This window comes from Blennius ocellaris (assembly GCF_963422515.1).
Source record: "Blennius ocellaris genome assembly, chromosome: 21".
Classification (NCBI taxonomy): Eukaryota; Metazoa; Chordata; class Actinopteri; order Blenniiformes; family Blenniidae; genus Blennius; species Blennius ocellaris.
Window position 1 is genome coordinate 14675777 of NC_137670.1, and position 19197 is coordinate 14694973.

The following is a 19197-nucleotide window of genomic DNA, read 5'->3' on the forward strand; positions in this document are numbered from 1 at the left end:
AGCTTCATATATGATAAATACGAAGAAGACATGAATGAAGATGCTCTTGATAACATCAAGCCGCTTTTGTCCTCATAATTAAATTTCAAAAGAATACCTCGAGCAGCAACATTCAAGCAGCCTGAAAAGTATAATACATAATGTGCAATTGAAATATCACATAATAGGCCTTTTCTATGCATCCCCATGCAATCAATGACAATCTTGTGACATTTAAGTATTTTATTAATCCTGAAATACTAGACTTAATTATTGCATTCTAGCAATCCTTATATCATTATGATTATTATTGATTATCCTCTGGAGTTGTTCAAGGACTCAAATAATTGTTTCAACTGCGCAGGTTAAACGTGGCATGGTAATGCCATGAAAGTGAAACTTCTGAAAATCTACTCTTGATGGTCTGAAATTACACAAATGTGCATCAGAATCAACTTTTACTGCCAGACTTGTCTCTCTGTATCCGATCCTCTGTTTTAGTTAATGAAGCACTTGTCAAGTGTGGCCTTCAGGACCGAACCCGGAGCAGGTGCTATCTTCCTCTCCGGCTCTTATCTCATTGAAGTGTCCTTCAGTGGCCATATAAAGAGCAGAGAATCAGTCCACTCACTTTGCTGTCACTGCCGAAGACAGACGACATGCTGCCTGCTGTTGTAAAGCTCTGCTGTGGAATCTCCTACCCACATCTGAGGAGTATGGCAGGTAAATGTTGGACACGTCTTTTCTTTTGAAATTATTTTTATGCAAATGCTGCCATCTGAATAAGCGACCTTAACAACCTTTTTTTTTCTTTTCTTTTCTTTTTTTTTATTAATTCAACCATGCAGGACTTCAACGCACAGCTGTGGCAGTGATAGGCCAAGAGATCACACACCTGCAGCGATGGGCACGAATCCAACAACATACGAAGCAACAAGCTGACTTAAGTTTTAATGGTAAATTGCAATCCTTTCATTTCTGTTCAATTTTGAAAATGCTATATGTTATAGAAAACCCACCAAAACCACTCTTTTGCAGAGACCAAGGCAGAAAGTATAAAAGCAATTCCAGTGAAAGAAAAGCACCTGTATGTGCAACAAGGTCAGGAAGCTATGAGGAGTGCACGCAGCATCCTGGAAGACAAAGACGGATGGAAGGTGGAGATCACCCAGGTAACGTCTTCTTGATTAAAGTGCCACCCGGTTCCATTACAGCGCCTTCATCAGGTGTGTTCAAGTGCCACACTCTGATAACAAGCTGAGCTTAAAGTGCTGCTTCTTTTCTTTCCTCCAGAGCAACGGCGACATCATTTGGAGCAAAGTCATGCCCGGAGGCAGGAAGGTCTTCAGGCTGGAGGCGGTGCTGGAGGCCAGTGTGGAGAAGCTCTACGATGTCCTGTTTGTCAGAGTCGAAGAGATGCACCAGTGGAACCCGAGCATACAGCAGATTAAAGTGAGCACAACTAATACTCTAATACGAATCATACAAATCATAGTCGTTTTGTAATTACAATAGCGCACAAAAGAAATGTGAGATACACTAGGAATATGTGAGAAAGCGAGTTATAGGTTTAAAGCAGTTCTGGTGGGGTTCGCGTTGGGGAGGGATTGTAATGTGTTCAGGCTCATGTCGCCTCTAATGCTTTTGAGGAAAAGAGAACAGGCTGTTATCAGATGGGATAGGAGCTGACGTTTGCCCCATTTCTCTCGGTTTCTACCCTGAACTCTGTGTATGTGAAGCTTGAAAAGCCAGAAAAGCTTTTGGTTCTGCTAAACTCGAAGAGCTAAATTGTTGTTTGCTGGTTTTGTTGATCAGTTTTCTCCATTTGACCGTAAAACTGAAATTTGCATATTGATGTGTTTCAGTCTGTTTTGAGATGTTTTTCATTGAAAACGAAATCCTGTACTAGAACTGAAAGGTTTGAGATTGTTGTTCCCACTCTGAATAAATTACACTTTGAGTTTTGGTGCTTGTTTCTTGTAATATGAGAGGAAAATACAGTAATTATTGGTGATGGAGGAGAGTCTGTACTGGATGCATTGGGGACATTCTGGAGCCAAAGTTGTTTGACAAGAGATGCAGCTGAACTTCACATATAGTGAGGGTCATTGAGGTGTTCAGTTAGAGATGTTTGGTTTGCAATCTCACAGCAACAACATAACCAGTTAGAGTCTGATTGGGGCTGTGCGGGTTTTCTTACAGTACATACTGGAGTTCCCTCTCACAGTCCAGAAACTCGCATTTCAGTTTAATTGGTGACTCTAAATTGCCTGCCTTCACTCATACTCCACTGGGACTGGATCCAACAGTCCGCAGCCCTGACATGGATAAAGCAGTGTTGGAGATCGATGAACAGTTAAGCAAGTAATGATTCTGGTTCTGGTGGTCGGAGAGGCAAACTCAAAAGGAGTTCAGGTGGCGAGTTGTTTAATGTGGAGTTCAATGAGCTATTGGAGCAAACATTATAGTGTTCGGATGACTCAAAATGAAAATATTTGAATGATCCATTCACTACAAAATCAGGTTGCATTGCATCACACACAAGAAGAGTTTGACCAACATCTCTTCAAGTTACTTTCCAACCACATATTGACTTCCTTTTCTCCGCCTCATCAAGTGCATTTGCTCATTTAAATCAATGAATTCATCTTACAATTATTATTGTGGTATGTTATCTTTGCATTTAGGTCTTACAGGTTCTGTCACTTGTTTCTTTGCTTGTAGGTTTTGAAACATGTCGGACCAGAAACAATTGTAACTCATGAGGTATCGGCAGAGACAACGGGGAATCTGATTGGCCAGAGGGACTTCCTGAGTGTTCGACACAGCTGCAAACAGAAGTCGGACATTTATCTTGGAGGAGCGGCCATTGAATTGGAGTCTTTCCCACCTCAGGCAGGCTTTGTGAGGTACAGGATCCTCTGCAGCACTTTAGAGATCACCATGTTACAGTATATATCCAGTAACCCCACTAACCTCACTTGTATGAGATAGAGCGTTTGAATGAGGCTGATTCCAATCCTTCAGATACTAAGCAGCCAGAATGAAAACAACGACAGTAAAGACTGAAGATTGTTTTGATTTCAGCTGACATTTTAATCTGACCTGACAGCATCCTTTAATGTCAGTGGCCTTAAATGTCTGCTTTCTTATCGCATGTCTGCGAGATAAAAATGGTTTATTAGGCAAATGTCAGAGGGTTTTGAGGAAAATGAAAACACAAGTAATATAGCACAAGATTAAAAGAAATTATATTGACTGACACTGGCCTAGATATTTAATGCTATCAATATCAACCAGTTTCATCATCTGACATATTCACTGTTTATTTTAATGTGTGAGTGAGCTTCGTTGTTCTTTTTAAATCAGCAGGAAACACTCCAAACGACTCAACAAATTACATTTTTAAAATTTTGTCCTCGAGTCACCAAAGTATTTATATTTTATATTGTTGAGTTACGACTCATTGTCTCTCCATTTGTTGACACAATACAAATGGACAAAAAAAAAAGCCGATTTGCACTTCTTGGGCTATTTGGAGCTTTCTTTACCAGCACAAGTCCACCAGGCAAAATTCATATTGAATTAGCTCAATACTAAAGACTAATGAGTTTGTGTGTTGCAGAGCCAAGGATGGACCAACCTGCATCATTTTACAAGCTCTTGATGAAAATGTAACAAAAACACACTTCACATGGCTCCTCAATATGGATGTCAAGGTAAATAAATATTTTTTTTCCAATATATGTTATCTATTTCTCTTCTTTAGAGTTTATTAATGTCATTGTCTTATAATTCAAAACATCTTATTTTTTTCTTCATAATTAATTTTGCTCAAAACGCTCAAAATGATTTTTACTGAACCAACACATCTAATTATGCCTATTCACATTTTTATTATCGTATGCTGTGAATGTTGAACTGGGAAGAACAACATTAAACCAAAATCTTTCATTTGGAATAAATTTGATTGTGGTTGGAGGCTTGCTAAATAAACAATTATTTTTCTAAATCATTTAAGTCCTTCATATATTTGATAGTTTTAGTTTTAGAGCATTATTAGTTGTAACTTTTGCAAAAACCAATAAAACTGTATAAAGACCAAGTGCATCAAGAAGAGATACACAAGATTTTAATGAAAGCTTTTTATTTAAAAGCTAATTAATGAGTAGGCAGACATAAAAAATAAGAAAAGCATTTTTCCAGGGCACTCATTAAGGTAACTGCAATTTGAAAATCCCTGCAATATCCTGTTGTTAAATGACACTTTAGTCAGTATAAATAAACACTATATCTACACCATTTACTGTATATTTCACAGCTTTCCCCCCCACTAGATTATTGTCACCAATTAACCTCACATGTGTGTTTTTGAACTGTGGGAGGAAACCGGAGTATTTGGAGGAAAACCACCAGGAGAACTCAACACAGAAAGGCCCAAGCCAGTATTTAAACTATTTAATTTATTTGGCTTATGTTAAATCATATGATGATTAAAAGTGAGTTGCAGAATTCGCATGTTGTCTCATACAAACATGTGTACCACGGCACATATTGAACCAATGGAGTGGTGCATTCTCACAATAGTATAAATCCCAGAGGTTTTACATAAACAACGGCTGCTCTATTGTTTAGCAGAGCTATTTTGTCATGCATTCAGTTCACCATCATCTTTCCATTATTAACATGGAAGAAAGACAGAAAGAAATGCAGAATCCTCCGTACTACAAACGGTTCGAATGGGTTTGTTTATATGGGGAGTCACATTTGCATATTATGAAACCTACATACAGTATCTCCTGTGCAGCAGCAGACCATATACCAAACTCCCTCTTTTATTTACTGCCGGCAAGGTACAATTCAGTTTTCTGACAAAGATAACTGTTTCTTTTCCCAGGGTTGGCTGCCAAAGTCCATTGTTAATCAGGCTTTACCACGAGCACAGCTGGATTTCACCAGACACCTCCGCAGACATCTGAGCCTGAGCTGACCGAAGCGGCGAGCAGCCCTCAAACTGCCGTAGCGCCCCGTCATCGCTCCCAGAGGAAGAATAGAAGGAGTCTGACAGCGTCAGCATGGCGCCGCCCTGCAAAGGGCTGAAGAAACGCCGGCCGGAAGAGACGCTCTGCTAATAGGTTCCTGCAGACCAGAGCTGGCAGCGACCGGTGCCAGCAGCCTGGCGCTCGCTTGGCAGAAAGAAGCAGCTTTTTCTCTATAGGAATTAACGTCACATTGCGCCACTCAAACCTCATTAAGTCTTCCTGATCAAAAGACATCACGGTGTCTGTTTATATGTGACCCCCTGCACATGCCTGCAAAGAATTTAATAAAGTGTGAGAACGCGGCTTTTTTTTTTTTTGTGTGTCTGGTTTGCTTTTGCTAATCGTCAAACATGTTGAACGACACGAAAAGAAGAGACACTGCAGGTCATCATGAATCAATGTGACTCAGGGAGATTTGAAAAGAGCAAGTACCAGAACACAGACGAACGTTTCATGACATGCTGAATATCTGGTTTGTAAGAGACATGATTTTTAAAAGCCGACCGATCTGTATTACGGAGCACTATCTTACATATGTTCTATGATGGAGTGGGTCTCATATCTCAATCTTGTCTCATGTTGTGAACATACAACCTCGACACTTTCTGTGTTGAGTTTCTCTCCATGTGTGCATGAAATTCCTCTAACAGTCCAAACAAATGCATTGAAGGATGATTGGTGACCTTAAACTGCCATTGCTAAGCCGATCGAAGAAAGGAAATGCAGACCGGCATTTTCGGACTGTTTATAATAACTCTGACACTGATTTCAATCCGAAAAGTGAGCTGAGAAAGAGAAAGGGGCAAGAACTTAAAGCCCAGTTGTCCCAACAGCAGTCGTTTTTCTCACAGTTGAGGACAAAAGCAAAAGCAGCCACAGAAGCATCATTCTGGGTGAGTCACTTAATCGCTAAGAACAAGAAGTCCTTCCAAGACGGAGAGATGGTGAAAGTGGCATTTAGTGAAGCAACTGACTCACTCCGAGACTTTAAAAAACAAAACAGCCATATTATCCGCAAATAAAGCCCTCCAACTGTCAAGATGTACAGATTTGAGAAAAAAAAAAAAACCCTCCAGAACCTCATGTCAGAGCTGGAGATGTAAGGGAAAGCGTGTGTGCTCCACAGAGCACATTGAGAACTGTCGATCAGAATTTGACAAGCTCTTTCAGGACTTTGCTATAGCGGAGCCAGTCTCCTCATTCATACGTATGCGAATGTGTGCGATTTTGTCTGGCCGTAATGTAAAGACAACCTGTGCAGGATGCAGCTTGCATTGACCTTTCATGATTAAAGTGTTATAGAAGATGGATGGAGATTTTACCTGCATCCGTCTGGTATAGACATCCCCAGTGTGCTTTCATCACTCTTGTGAGTGGAATTGTATAATAAATGTCAGTCATCTTCCAATCACAAGGTGGATTTGATTCCCGTCTTGTTTATGTGTTCCTGAGCACGAGATGGAACAATAAAGTCAGTGAGTCTGACACTATCTAAGCGTATTTACCTTTCACAACATGGTCTCTGTGAAGAACCTATACATAGAACATTAGAAGAAAACATCTGTGAAGATTACCTTATGTTACATAAATACACTATGATGATCAACACTGACTGTAGAATCAGAAACAACACCGTGTATGAAAAGGTTTTAGCTTGAAGGGAGATACATCCTGTAAAGCCATAGCTTTATTCTGATGGAAACAAAGAAATCTAAAGCTTATAAAACCTGAAGCTGCAATAGTACAGCACTGATATTGTACAACAGATCAAGTTTACTTATATGGCATATATGCAAAATACAATAAGTAAATGCATTTATTCAGCATCCTGGTGGGGGATCCTGGAAAGAGTGAATGAAGGAATAACACAAACAATCTCTATTCTTTCAAATGTGTTTTACTTTGTTCACCATACCACTTAAAAATTCAATAAATATTAACACTTAAAGCTTTCATTCACATACGTATATACAATAACTATACAATAAACATAATGCTGTTATAAACTGCAATGCATGAACGGTGTAACAGTATGACCAACCACAGTCTGTAGACTTACAGCATTGCATGTTTCGCAACTTTTCATAACTTGAAATTTACACTATATACATTATTATCTGGGGGGAAAATGTATCACTTCCACAAAATGTCATAATAAGTGTTTTTTTTTTTCTTTTCTTTTCTGGGAATCTTTTAGTTTTTGAAGCATCGCAGGACTGGCTCTCACAAAGACAAACAAAAAGGGCACGCTACGGCGGGGTTGGCTTGCAAACAGGTGAGTTTTTTGTTGTTGTTGTTGTTGTTATCAGTGAGGAAGATTACAGGTTTTTTGGATTTGACAACAAAAACAAAGAGCACCGGGAACAGAGAAGCTGGGAAGCTCTCTGCAAGGAGCAACGACTGGAAAGTCAAGAGCGTCCCACTGGGATAATTATACACCTGACAAGTGTTTTATTTTAATGGAGCTGATTAATGTATTTTAACAATGACTATACTGAATACATGGATTAAAGTCAAAACAGTTTATAGATGTTCACTAAATCACTGCTTTTGAAGGGTTTAAATGCATCTGCCCACAAAAGGTAGATCGTCTTTTGGTTCTTGGCAACAATTTCTTACACAGTTGGAAAAATTTTAATTTATTCTTGACTAATGCCAAACATCTTTCCTTTGCTGTTGATTTGTTCGTTGAATTGGATGGCTGGAGTCTGAAGAAAGAAGCTACAGGAGCAGTGTGTGAACAGGCTGTGTTTGTATAATGAACACATTATACCTCGCTTCAGCATCGAATCCTCCAAACACCAAACAGCACTCAATACCAATGAAAAGCTGTTTGCATTGGACAAAAAAAGATATAGCAATTTAAGGGTTCAATCCATAGGCTGCGAGCAGCTACTAAGAATCAGAATTAAAAAATGCCAGATATGATCAAACAACCAATTTGCATCTAAATTACTTTCACCATTAAAAACGATTAGGGTTTGTATATCTTCACACATGGTTTAACGTTTGATTGACTTTCAACAGGTTGATAATTATTCTGGTGGCACACTCAAAAACTAGGGACTTTGAGCTCTCCTCGCATTCACAATACAAGTTCAATAGTAGTTCTAATGCACTTGAGGAAAACAAAAAACAGTCTACGACAACTGTACACAGATAAAAATATGAACGTAGCAATGCAGTCATCACATTTTGAACACGTCTTGTAGTCGTTTTAGTTTACAGCACCTTTTTTTTTTTTTTTTTTTTCCTTCTCCCATTTCATATTTGAAGCACAGAGGGCAGAGCAGCGCTGCACGCAGATCACTCTGGAGTTTTTGATGAGGTAACCATGACTGGTCTGGTCTAAGTTCACTGGTATGAAAAAAAAAAAAATAAAAAAAAACCCCAAAACAAAACAAAACAATAGAGAAATTATCTGCAGCAACTTTTGGATACTACCAAGTGTGAGCTGGCGTTCAACGCTCACTGTTTCTGTGCTGACAGGGTCCTGTGACTCGAGTCCCTCTCAGATCCTACATCGTCCCTTCTTGACCTGGCAGCAACTGGGCCTAAAGTGCTGTTTGGACTGTGCTCTTTAGAGGCACCTCCACTGGAGTCTGCTGTGGGCCGTGGCGGCCCTGGAGGTAGAGGAGGCCCCGCGTCTGAATCCCTCTTCCCAGCAGAGAGGAAGGAGCTGCTGGTGGGACGCCGGGGCAGAGCAGCGTCTGCTGAGGGTGAAGCTTGAGCGGGGACGGCCGTCGTTGGCACCGGGGAAGTGAAGAGGGGCTGCCGACTGACGGCCTTAGTGGTTTGCGGTGGGATCGGAGTCGTGGCGAGAGGAGACGCCTTTGTTGAGGCAGGGTGAGACGCGGTAGAGGTCTCATGGTCAGCTAAAGGCTGCGGTGCGGAGACGTGGATGTCGGGAATGTCCTCGGTGAGACCTTTCTTGTTGCAGGATTCACAACACAGCTTGTAATATCCCGGGATGGAACAATAGCGGGCGAGAACCTCCATTTGACAGAAAATCGATTTGTCCCCAAGACAAGGCTCATCTAGAAATAACAAGAAAGGACGTCACTAGTAGCACAATTGAAAAAAAAACAACACATCTTTTGCAGACATTTTGTTTTCAATCACACCAGTGTGCCTGAAATGACAAATGAACTCACTTGATGAGATTTTCTGCACAGGGTTTTCAGGAACTCTTTGGAACACGGCTTCATCTTTCATTGTAGAATTTTCTGCTGGCTGTCCTGGAGGGCATGACATCAGAGAAAAGACAAGATTATAATGGAGAAATAAAGCACTCAACAGGAGCAACAAGACACGAGAGACACATCTAACAACCTCATTAAATAAAACCAGCAGGGAAGTGTAGCTTTATATTGGCGCATGTGTCACAACCAGGGCTTCGTAGTGATTTTCACGAAAAGATTTTCACAATACTAGACCAGTAACTGCAAGGACAGAGAGAAATGGAAGCGCTGACCACTTTAAAAAAATAGGCAGCATGTGGAAAACCTGCGGGAGATTATTAGTGCAGAGAAATGTTTCGACAGGGACGCTTTCTGCTCAACGACAGAGAGCAGTTCCAACACACTCTGAGAGCCGACACATGCGAGGACGGCTCTTCTTGTAATTGGCACGCAGGGATAATGAAATCTATCTCAGCATTTGATTACAGCATGTTGCACCAATGTGACAAATGAAGACCGTTTAACAATTAACCTGTAGACATCTTGTATCTAAATGCTAAATAGTCTTGTTCTGGTCAGATTCTGCTTGATGTGGCAGCTGATTAAAGCCGACTGCTTCTGAATCTTTTGATGGAGGGTTTTAAATATGCAGGATGCAGCACATTTACCACTCACAATGTTTAGCTTAAAAAAAAAAAAAAAAGTACATTCAGTTCTGAGTAAGTAAGACGAGCAACAAAAAGTGCTAGTGTGTGAACCACTGAGCAGTCGTGTGTTGATCTCACCTGGACAAGGACTTAACTTGCAGATGAGGACCGTCTCGGGCTTCTCGCCCTCGCACTCCCCTATCGTGTTGTCGCTGGCCTTGCAGACCACCTGCCGCTGCTGAATTCCTTCTCCACAAGTCACGGAGCACTGTCACGCACAAACAAATGCGCATCACATCAGCTGCCATTAGACTTTACTTATTAGAATGTGACTGGCTTTTACCTAAAGGTCAAAGTATTCACTTTTTCAACACCTCTTATTCAGGAAAAAAACAAAACAAGTAAGAATTAATCAATATTCACTGACATTTCCATTCCTCAAGAGGTTTTCTTTTTGTGACACTAATAAACTCGTTATGTCACGGTGCACAATGCACAAAGTAAAATTTTAATGCAAAGTCTTTGTATTTGTTGAAAATAAAATGAAATTGCACATTTACTGAATTTAATGTTTGTACAAGTTAAAACAACCACTTTAAAGGTCAGTTCTGTGGTAGACAACAATGTGGTGCAATAGTACATTTCATACCTCAGTCTAAACTCTGGATTCACTAAGTTTGTTTATTAAAAGTTTACCAATGGATCTTATATGTATTTCTTTTTTTTTTTAGTTGGTTCCTGATAGAACCTGCAATACCAGCACACAAAAACCTCTTTTCATTTAGTTGCAAAGAGAGTCGTGAAGGGCTGACTGAGTAGAGCTCTTGAAAAGTGTCAGTAAACAAAAAACAAAGTTACCACCCATTAAGCTCAGAAAGTAGTGAGTAGTTGTACAAATTTCATTATTAGTCACATATAGATCATAGTACAGTGAGTGGATTTCACCATTGAGCAATACGCAGGACTTGTGCAGTACCCTATAAGCATTAAGGGGGATGAAGGCCAACATCTTTCATAATATCTTGCCCCGTACATTAACAGAAGGAAGTTTTTTGCACCTGAGACCACGCTCCTGTCCTCCACTGGGCCGGGCACGACGTGTAGTTGCAGCCCCTTCTCATGTCTGGACGCTCCTCGGTGCAGTGTTTGCTGTGCACCGGCCTGTTGGTGCCGTTGTGGAGCATCTGCATGCACTGCACCACTCTGGTCTGGTAGCCCAGTTTCCCACAAGTCTTGCTGCATGGGGTCCAGTCCTCCACCACCCACCTGTCAGCACAGCAGGCACTTTGAAAAGGTTGTCCTTTAACACGGGTCTAAAATGGTATAATTCACGTCTGGATAGGCATATGGCGGCAAAGTCATTATTTCCACTCTGAGCATGGTCGACAAAGGCATTAATACCTGCTGCTAATGGATATCATTTTCAGTATCACTAAGGCTGTTGGAAGGTCACTCACGTGGGCTGGCTGCACTCCTGGGTGTTGCAGCGTTTGCGGATCGGTTTGGGCTTTTTGCTCATCTCACAAAAATTACGATGCACCAAACGGCTGTCGCTCTTCCTTCGGCATCCATATTTTGTGAATTGTATGCCTGAAAACACAGGGTTATTATCGTTAAGGGACTTAGAGATTGAAAACAACAGAAGCCAAAAGCAATATCTAACAATGTTTCTGCTTAATCATATTTAATTAAGCAGAAACATTGTTAGATATTACTTTGATTCCATTTGTACAGTAGCTTGCAAAAGTATCCCACCCATCTGTGAACAGCACTTTTCAAGTCATGTCAGAGATTTTCAGTTAGACGAAGGTCTGGACATTAACGCATTCATTCTAATACATGAATATAGTTTGATCGAAACCTTTCCATTTTAGCTCAGGCTGTATATTTTGGGTCAACGCTCTGCTGGAAGGTGAACCTCCGACCCCAGTCTCATGTCTTTGGCAGGAGATTTTCCTCCAAGATTGTCCTGTATTTGGCTCCATCCATCATCCCAGAAACTCTGAGCCACCTCCCTGTCCCTCCTGAACAAACACATCTCCACAGCATGATGCTGCCACCACCATGTTTTACAGTGGGGATGGCGTGTTTAGGGCGGTGTGCATTGCTAGTTTTCCTCCACAGAGTATAATATTTTTGCAATGTACTTTCACTTTTTTTTTTTTATTTGTAAAAAAAAAAAGTGAAAACCATGAATATTTTTCTTCCACTTCCACTAAAAAAGACAGTGTTTTGTTAAAAACCTTTCCACCTTGCAGGTGATTCATTACTAATGCTCAGTACTCTGCACACTGGAGCACACTGTATGACATTAGAACAGAGAAATGCGTATCCAAACACAAGTTTTACTGTGTAATATAATACTTGATTTACATGTTTCTTCAAGATAAATTGGGGGATCTATAAATTTATGTGAGATATATAATTTGTAAAATGATGATAATGCAAAGCATTGCAGCTCGCACTTGTCCTAAAAGAGTTGTAGTATCCCAATTTACTTTAATGTTTTTTTCTTTCTTTCTATCATAGGACCTTACTACTCAAAAGTGTATAAGCAATGATTCAGAATTCCAAGTTCACGCTTTTAGTGAAAATGGTGAACTATGTCTGATTTTCCAGTTTATTTTATAATCATGTTGATTTACACTGACTTTAAGTCACAAAAGTAACTTTCTCTTCAAATTTTATTCTTCAACAACACTTCTTTAAAAGACAATTCCCAAATATTCCAGTTTATGGCATGCTGGAAAGACAGTGGTAACATTTCCTCGCTTCTCTGGAGTTTCTCTGTGTATTTTATTTGTATTATATTATGTTCTCTCTCTTTCTTTCCTCTCTCACTATTCTAAGGCAAGTTTTGTGAGGTGAAGTGGCGGCTTCAAGCTGGCTAAATGTCACCTTCAACTTGGCCTGAATAAAAGGTGGATGGAAGAAAATTATAAACTCCTCATGTGTCCAGATAAAGTGGCCTGGGCTGTAAGCTTGTTTTCTCACTTTAGCACACAGAAATGTAATATTTGAGGAACAAAGACAGACTTAATAAAAAAAAAAAAAGGTCTCTATATTGAACTGTGTATAATGAAATCATGAGAAATGTGAAAACACATTTATATGCAACGTTTTGACTTTTTTGAGTATTTTTTTTTGGGCCACACATACGTTGTCTTACATACCTCCCCCACAAGGTTTGGAGCACTGAGACCAGCTTTTCAGTGCCCACTCATAGGTGTCCAGTTCAGCCAGGAGTACGTTGTTATTTGTAATGAGGGGCAGCAGGTCCTCGTGTATGATATACTTATACGTCAGGCTGATCTTTGCATCATCTTCCTGCGGAATGACCTGCAGCGACGTCAACAAAGTACGTCAGTAAAAAAAACCATAACAGATGATTGGCAAAGCTCATGAAACCCGTCTGACTCCACCCACCAGAACTACGATTCCTTCATGCAGCGGGCCACTGGTTTTCAACGTCTCCTTCTCCCCATCAATGGCGTACTCCCACTGCAAACCATTCTCGATGAACGTCTTCGATTCCGCGTCTTCACTTTTTGCATTCAGTATGAAGTTTCCAGTCACTTGGTTCTTCACAGCTGTCGATGATGAGCAAAGGAATATTTTAAATACGTGCATACACAGTGTTTTCATTGATATATGTTAAAAAAAAAAAAAGTCTAAGAAAACCCTCCTTTTCCAAATAAGACTTTCCTTGAAGTAGAGAGTGTGTCAGTATGAATTTAGAGATGTCGATCATTGTGGTTAGCCAACACTAATTCCTCCAAGTTGTGTGCCATCTCTCATTCCCCCCAGAGTTAATAAAAGCCAGAGAGAAGCCGAGAGGAGGAGGAAAAGGTTGATGTGATCCCAACTCAGTGGCACAAAGAGCCACTGTGAGCTTACAGATACAAGTCTGTCACTGCTTGTCATGCAAGAGGAGAGCTCCAGGCTCCGAATTTAATGCTTTTCTTATGAATTGTAAGTTAAACCATCGCCCTGAGATTCATCTAATTACCTCAATTAAGCCCCAACAAAAGGTTAGAAGTGCTGTGGTGAAGCGAACACAAAAATACTTCTTCTTTCCAAAGCAGAAAAATGGAAACGTGATGTGATCGGTTGTGTGATTTTGGATCAGAAATAGGATTGGATCAGAAAAACTGATTTTGTTTGACATTGTAGAGTACTTTATTCTTTATTTTCAACTAGTGAAGCTTGAGCATCAAGCAAACAAAGGTGTTCATATGTATTATAAGGTGTTTATTCTCTTCATTGTGACCGAGCAGAACCGACAATCAATAACCCACAAAGAATACGAGACAAATACAGGAAAGACAAAGGTGGATGCAGAATACAAAGTTTGGAACTAGATTTGATTAACATTTAGAGAACAAACAGTTTTCATTCATGGATTACACTCAGAATCATCTTGTGAAAACCATGTAACGTACTTTTCTATCACACTGTATGAAACAAAGTAACCCCATTGTCAAACTGTATTGCCTGTCCTTGACCTAGCAATGTCCTGTCAATCGTGAGAACCACACAGAAAAGATTCCCCACACCATGACAGGAGCATTACCAGCATGGACTGTTGTAAGGATGGACGGTTCGAAGCTTTTCATGTCGATTACACGCATTCTGACCGTGTGTCTACAATCTTTCTGGTTTATGTATTGATTTTGGAGAGCCTGAGCAGAACGTAGCCGTTGCTTCTTGTTCTCACTTGAGTGGAGTAGATTACTCTGTTGTCCTCTGCCACAGTTGCTCATCTGCTTCAAAATTCACAGGCTGTGTAATCACAAATGATCCTCTACGTGTAGCCAGTGGTTACTGTTGCCTTTTTTGTTTTTTAATTGGCCTCGCCATTCTTCTCTGGTCTCCGTCATTGTAAGAAGGCCATTTCCAGAGAAAACCTCAAGATGGTTTTATGTGAATATTTAATGAAAACAACAAACCAAGCATTCAAAATCAGAATAGCTCACCTATGTGACGTATTTTCCTAATTTTAAAGCTCAATTTGAACAACCGGTTCTCTAATCATTTTTGCTGAAACATTTTTTTTTTTGGAATGAAGGTTTTGGTATTGAAATGCATTGCACTTTGGAGCCAGGTATCCCATTAATATTTTAAATATCTTCAAATGTGTAAAAATGGAGGTACACACATAAAATATTACACACCAACTCAAAAGTATTATGATATCAAAATAGATTTTAAAGTACCCTCCACAGTTTTACATATCTCATGCAAAACCCACAACGACTATGAATCTTGAATAGAATCCAGGCATGCCCCAAACACCTTGTCCTTTGGCTTTAGCCTTCACGGGACCCGTCCTCCGAGGACTGACAGAGGTGCAATAATTGAAAGATGAGTGGAGACACATCCTGTATTTGTCAGGAAGCATTTTTCTATTTATACATCTGAGGGATCGTGAAAAACACCTTTGATAAGCTGATGTTGTGAAACGCCACTGATTGGCTGAGACAGATATCTTCACCTTGTCAGGAATATTGTTGAAGACCACACAGAGGAAATAGATGCAAAAACTGTATTTTCCTCAGTACATTTTGGGCCAAACTATCCTTTTAAAATCAACAAACCTGATGACTGTGCATTTTTTCTGGTGCCAATAATGAGTCATTTTGAAAAGAAAAAAAAAACACAAAACATGCAAACCAATAACCCTGGTTTTGATCAACTGAGATCTACAATTTTCATTTCAGAAGACTCTACGTTGGAAGTGTTTTCATAGATGGGGGGGAAAAGAAGGGGGTGTGAGACAGACTCACCAATTATATGAGGGGAGGTCTCGTTCTCTTCAATAACTATGTGGCGGGCTCCAATTGGGATGTCGAACATTTTCAGCATTCCTAACGAGACAAAGAGAGAAAGCATGGTACGGTGGGGAGGGGGGGTCTGAGGCAGCCAGTTATCCCCAAATCAGAAAGAATTACATTGAGACAGAAAGTCTGGCCATGTGTTTGATGATGAAGTGTGGCACACGGGCTGCGGTCAAATACAGAAGCTCCAGTCGGGCCGGCGTGGCTGTAATTACCGTTCTTTTTGGGGCTCTTGGTGAGCGTCAGCTTCACGGTGCGGCAGTGGGAGTTGTCTCCCTCGCAGACGCCACATTTGTCCTCCTGCTTGTAGGAACCGACCTCCTTGTCGCAGCCCACATGCTGAGATGAAACAAAGGGCAGAGACAGTCAATCAGGCGAGGGAATCTGACGTTCGTACCAAACTGAGATTGCTCTGGTGGGAAAATGGTGCGGTGGGAGACCACAGCACACATCTGGGTTTAGGGATGATGCATACTGGAAACACACTCAGACATAATAGGATTGTAGCCAAAACACAGAGAGCTTCTCCTGCAACAATGAACTTTCGCTGTCCAAGGGGAATGCTGAGACCAAACGTTAAACAGTATTTAACTAAGAGGAAAGTGCAGACAGAGCCAGGGTTGCATTCAGTGATTATTCATATTAGATACTTGCAGTTTTTGTTATGGGCTTTGTTCTCATCACAATGGTTTCAGCTTAAAGTCAAAGCAGCAGTGGGGAGCTCTGACATGCTTGTTCAAGTCACATTTAGTGTCCACTTTTATATCAGCTAAAGAAAAATGCTACTTTCTGCAATAAAACTGGCACAGATATGTATTCTCTTCTTTGAAGCTTGTAGATTTTCAAAGATTGAATTTCCTTCTGGTAAATATATGACCTTGCCTGGCGATCATAAGAACTCATTTTCTGAGATGATCTTGCCTAATGTGATAACGACATTGGCAAATCATACATTACTGCCGCTTTCCACACAGAAGCGTGCTTTATATGAATGTTTGACCTCAGTATTAAAGAGAGACATAATACAGCTCAACTGGTAAAGTATGTATTCACAGTCATCTTTTCATGGAAAAACCTTTCATGGTGAAAATGCCCCAGCCAACATTACTCTAAGTTTATGGAAAGTGTCAAACAAGCTGCAGTTTGAGAGTAGAATGTTCAGACTTACGAGACACTCTCCGCGAGCACATATGCTGAAGGGATCCGAGTAGCTGCATCGTGTCCCATCATGCATCACCTGGTTCATGAACACCACCTCCCCCGTTTCCTTTGACTTACAGCTGAGCTCACACTTACGGCCCTCTGGAAACACAACAGCACACACTCAGACAGGACTGCACAGCACGACAGTACTCCTATTAATGGATCAAGACAAGCAAGGTGACTGAACTGGAGAACATCACTCTACAGCTTTTTACACAGAAGGAAAACTGGCCTGTTTTTCTTCATTACTAATTGTAAAATAAGTCAGATACAGATTATTGAGATTCAAGGAATGTTGGAGTTGGATGGTGATCACAAGCATTGTTGAGGGGGGTTTCTATTTTTTTGTATTTTTTTTTTTTTTTTAATTTTGAGGAAGGCTAAAGGAACACACCTCCATTCCTTCAAATGTCATGAGAATCTGGTAAAAAAAAAAAAAAAAAAAAAATCTGCAGGTCCCAGAAGACTGATAAGACCTTCTTGAGATTAGATGTGCAAATAGTTATTCCTGCAAATGTCATCTGTTGTCTTGCTGCTTTTGGTGGAATGTTCAAGCCCACCTTCGAAACAAAGCCAGCCATGCTTTCTTTCACTCTGCTCAGACGTACCATCGGGATGCTCGTACGGTAGCCAGGTGTGCTTGATGTTTTTGTGGTATTTGTTGCTTCTCTTGATGCACTGTTGAGCACGGAAGTCCTCATAAGGGCCAGCACACTCCTCTGTATTGCACATCTGGTAGTCGAACGCGGAGCCGGGACAATCTCGACCACCATAGGCAGGCCTGATGAAAACCACACACAACACAATTTGCTTTAGTTTCTTCTCATCATAATGTTCAATATATGGCGTGCATTTATACATTGATCAAGATCAATGGCTTGGTTTGTTCAAGGCTAAAAAAAAAAAACCCAAAAAACTGTATCACAATGTAATGAGATTCAATGAGGTACATCATTTGTGCCTCTGAGCAAATATCAGATTATGCATGAAAATAACTCCTGATAAAAGCTTGCATGGCTCTGAGCAAGAATTTACATGTGAGTGCAGTTCCGGTCACGTATTTACATCAAAGGTGGAAATCTGATTTCGCATTCTAAAATGAAAATCAGGGTAGATTTGTACCATATTCAAAACAAAATGGGTTATTTTTCTCTTATGGTTCTTTTTTACAGCCACATAGGGTTTACTGGGTGGATAAACCAGCAAATCAGGGAAAAAGCTTGAAATGTGATGAAAAATTTAAAAAAGAAGATATTAAGCAAAAAAAATCATTTTGAAATGTGTATAAATGTTTTGGCAATGACATAAAATGTTCAGGGAATAAAACTAAATACAGCAGGCAATGTGAAGAACTGTCAGTTTTTGCACACATGATATTCCAGATGATGAATGTTTTGCATTTATCTTTGCAAGCAAAAAAAAAAGAAGAAGAAAAGAAAAGAAAAGCTCTCGGTACCACATTAACCTATTAATCTATATAAACATCAGAGCTCTCAGGCACTGTGAGGAGACTTTTGAGTGTTAAATCGAGAATTTCCAGCCAGACTAGGTGTGAGGATTGTTTGCATAGCACTCGCTTGTATCCATTCACCTGTTTCTATTTAACAACTCAGACTCAGTCATCTTTCTCTTTAGCCTGCGTTCCACCATTTTTTTCTCTCCCTTATTACACTTTTAATGTAAAAGGATGAACTTAGTGGTTTTGTGACAAAAATAAATTAAATGATGACATTAACCTATTTTGAAATAGGTTAATGAACCTTAAAACCAAGATGGCTTTGCGTTTTTACACTCTGAATGGGTCACCAGTCCATCACAGGGCAATCACACACACTCACATTAATACCTCTGGGGCACCTATTTTTTTAATGAATGCCAGTAAGTTTATAGAAGCATAATTAGTTGTACATGTCGTCACTAATATTTATGTGGATAAATCCCTCTGTATTGTGCCAGGCCAATGAACTGTGCTATAGAAAAGAAGCTTTACTTCAGCATTTGACTATCAGGTATCTTGACTTTCATCAACACCCTGACATCGCTGCCCTATCTAGATAACATTTGTATGCAAATACTGAGCTGAGAACATCACCAAAGGGATTTGGAGAAATTAGTTTCTGTTATGAAAGATTTAATTGCCACAGGTCAGAGTTGCTGACGTTGGAGGGATGGCGTTAATTTATTTCTTTAAATGGGGCAATTGGTGTAATATATTCTATCAATTCAATTAGATGGAAGCACACAATTTTACCACGGGACCACAACACAATGCAATCTGTGTTCATAGCATATTTATGTTTTATGAGGA

The 19197-nt window shown here is 40.1% G+C and overlaps 2 protein-coding genes across 2 annotated transcripts in view; one reads left to right on the top strand and one right to left on the bottom strand.

Annotated features, from left to right (window-relative positions):
• Positions 1-638: 638 nt before the first annotated feature.
• On the top strand, positions 639-4969 carry star2 (steroidogenic acute regulatory protein 2; the record flags this gene model as incomplete). The annotated part of the gene is made up of 7 exons (XM_080516749.1): positions 639-702; positions 828-935; positions 1018-1151; positions 1273-1431; positions 2704-2888; positions 3605-3698; positions 4877-4969. 7 exons carry the CDS (start codon positions 639-641, stop codon positions 4967-4969), a joined length of 837 nt encoding a protein of 278 aa, XP_080372875.1.
• A 1933-nt stretch (positions 4970-6902) lies between these two features.
• The window catches only part of adamts14 (ADAM metallopeptidase with thrombospondin type 1 motif, 14), a 47013-nt gene continuing 34718 nt past the window's right edge, over positions 6903-19197 (bottom strand). The window contains exons 12-22 of the mRNA XM_080517188.1: positions 17498-17670; positions 16855-16988; positions 15902-16025; positions 15636-15716; positions 13276-13439; positions 13023-13188; positions 11307-11439; positions 10908-11115; positions 9988-10117; positions 9176-9259; positions 6903-9058 (exon numbers count right to left, since the gene is read on the bottom strand). Coding sequence (XP_080373314.1) covers positions 8490-9058; positions 9176-9259; positions 9988-10117; positions 10908-11115; positions 11307-11439; positions 13023-13188; positions 13276-13439; positions 15636-15716; positions 15902-16025; positions 16855-16988; positions 17498-17670 — 1966 coding nt within the window. The 3' untranslated portion in view covers positions 6903-8489. The remainder of the gene's footprint in view (positions 9059-9175; positions 9260-9987; positions 10118-10907; positions 11116-11306; positions 11440-13022; positions 13189-13275; positions 13440-15635; positions 15717-15901; positions 16026-16854; positions 16989-17497; positions 17671-19197) is intronic.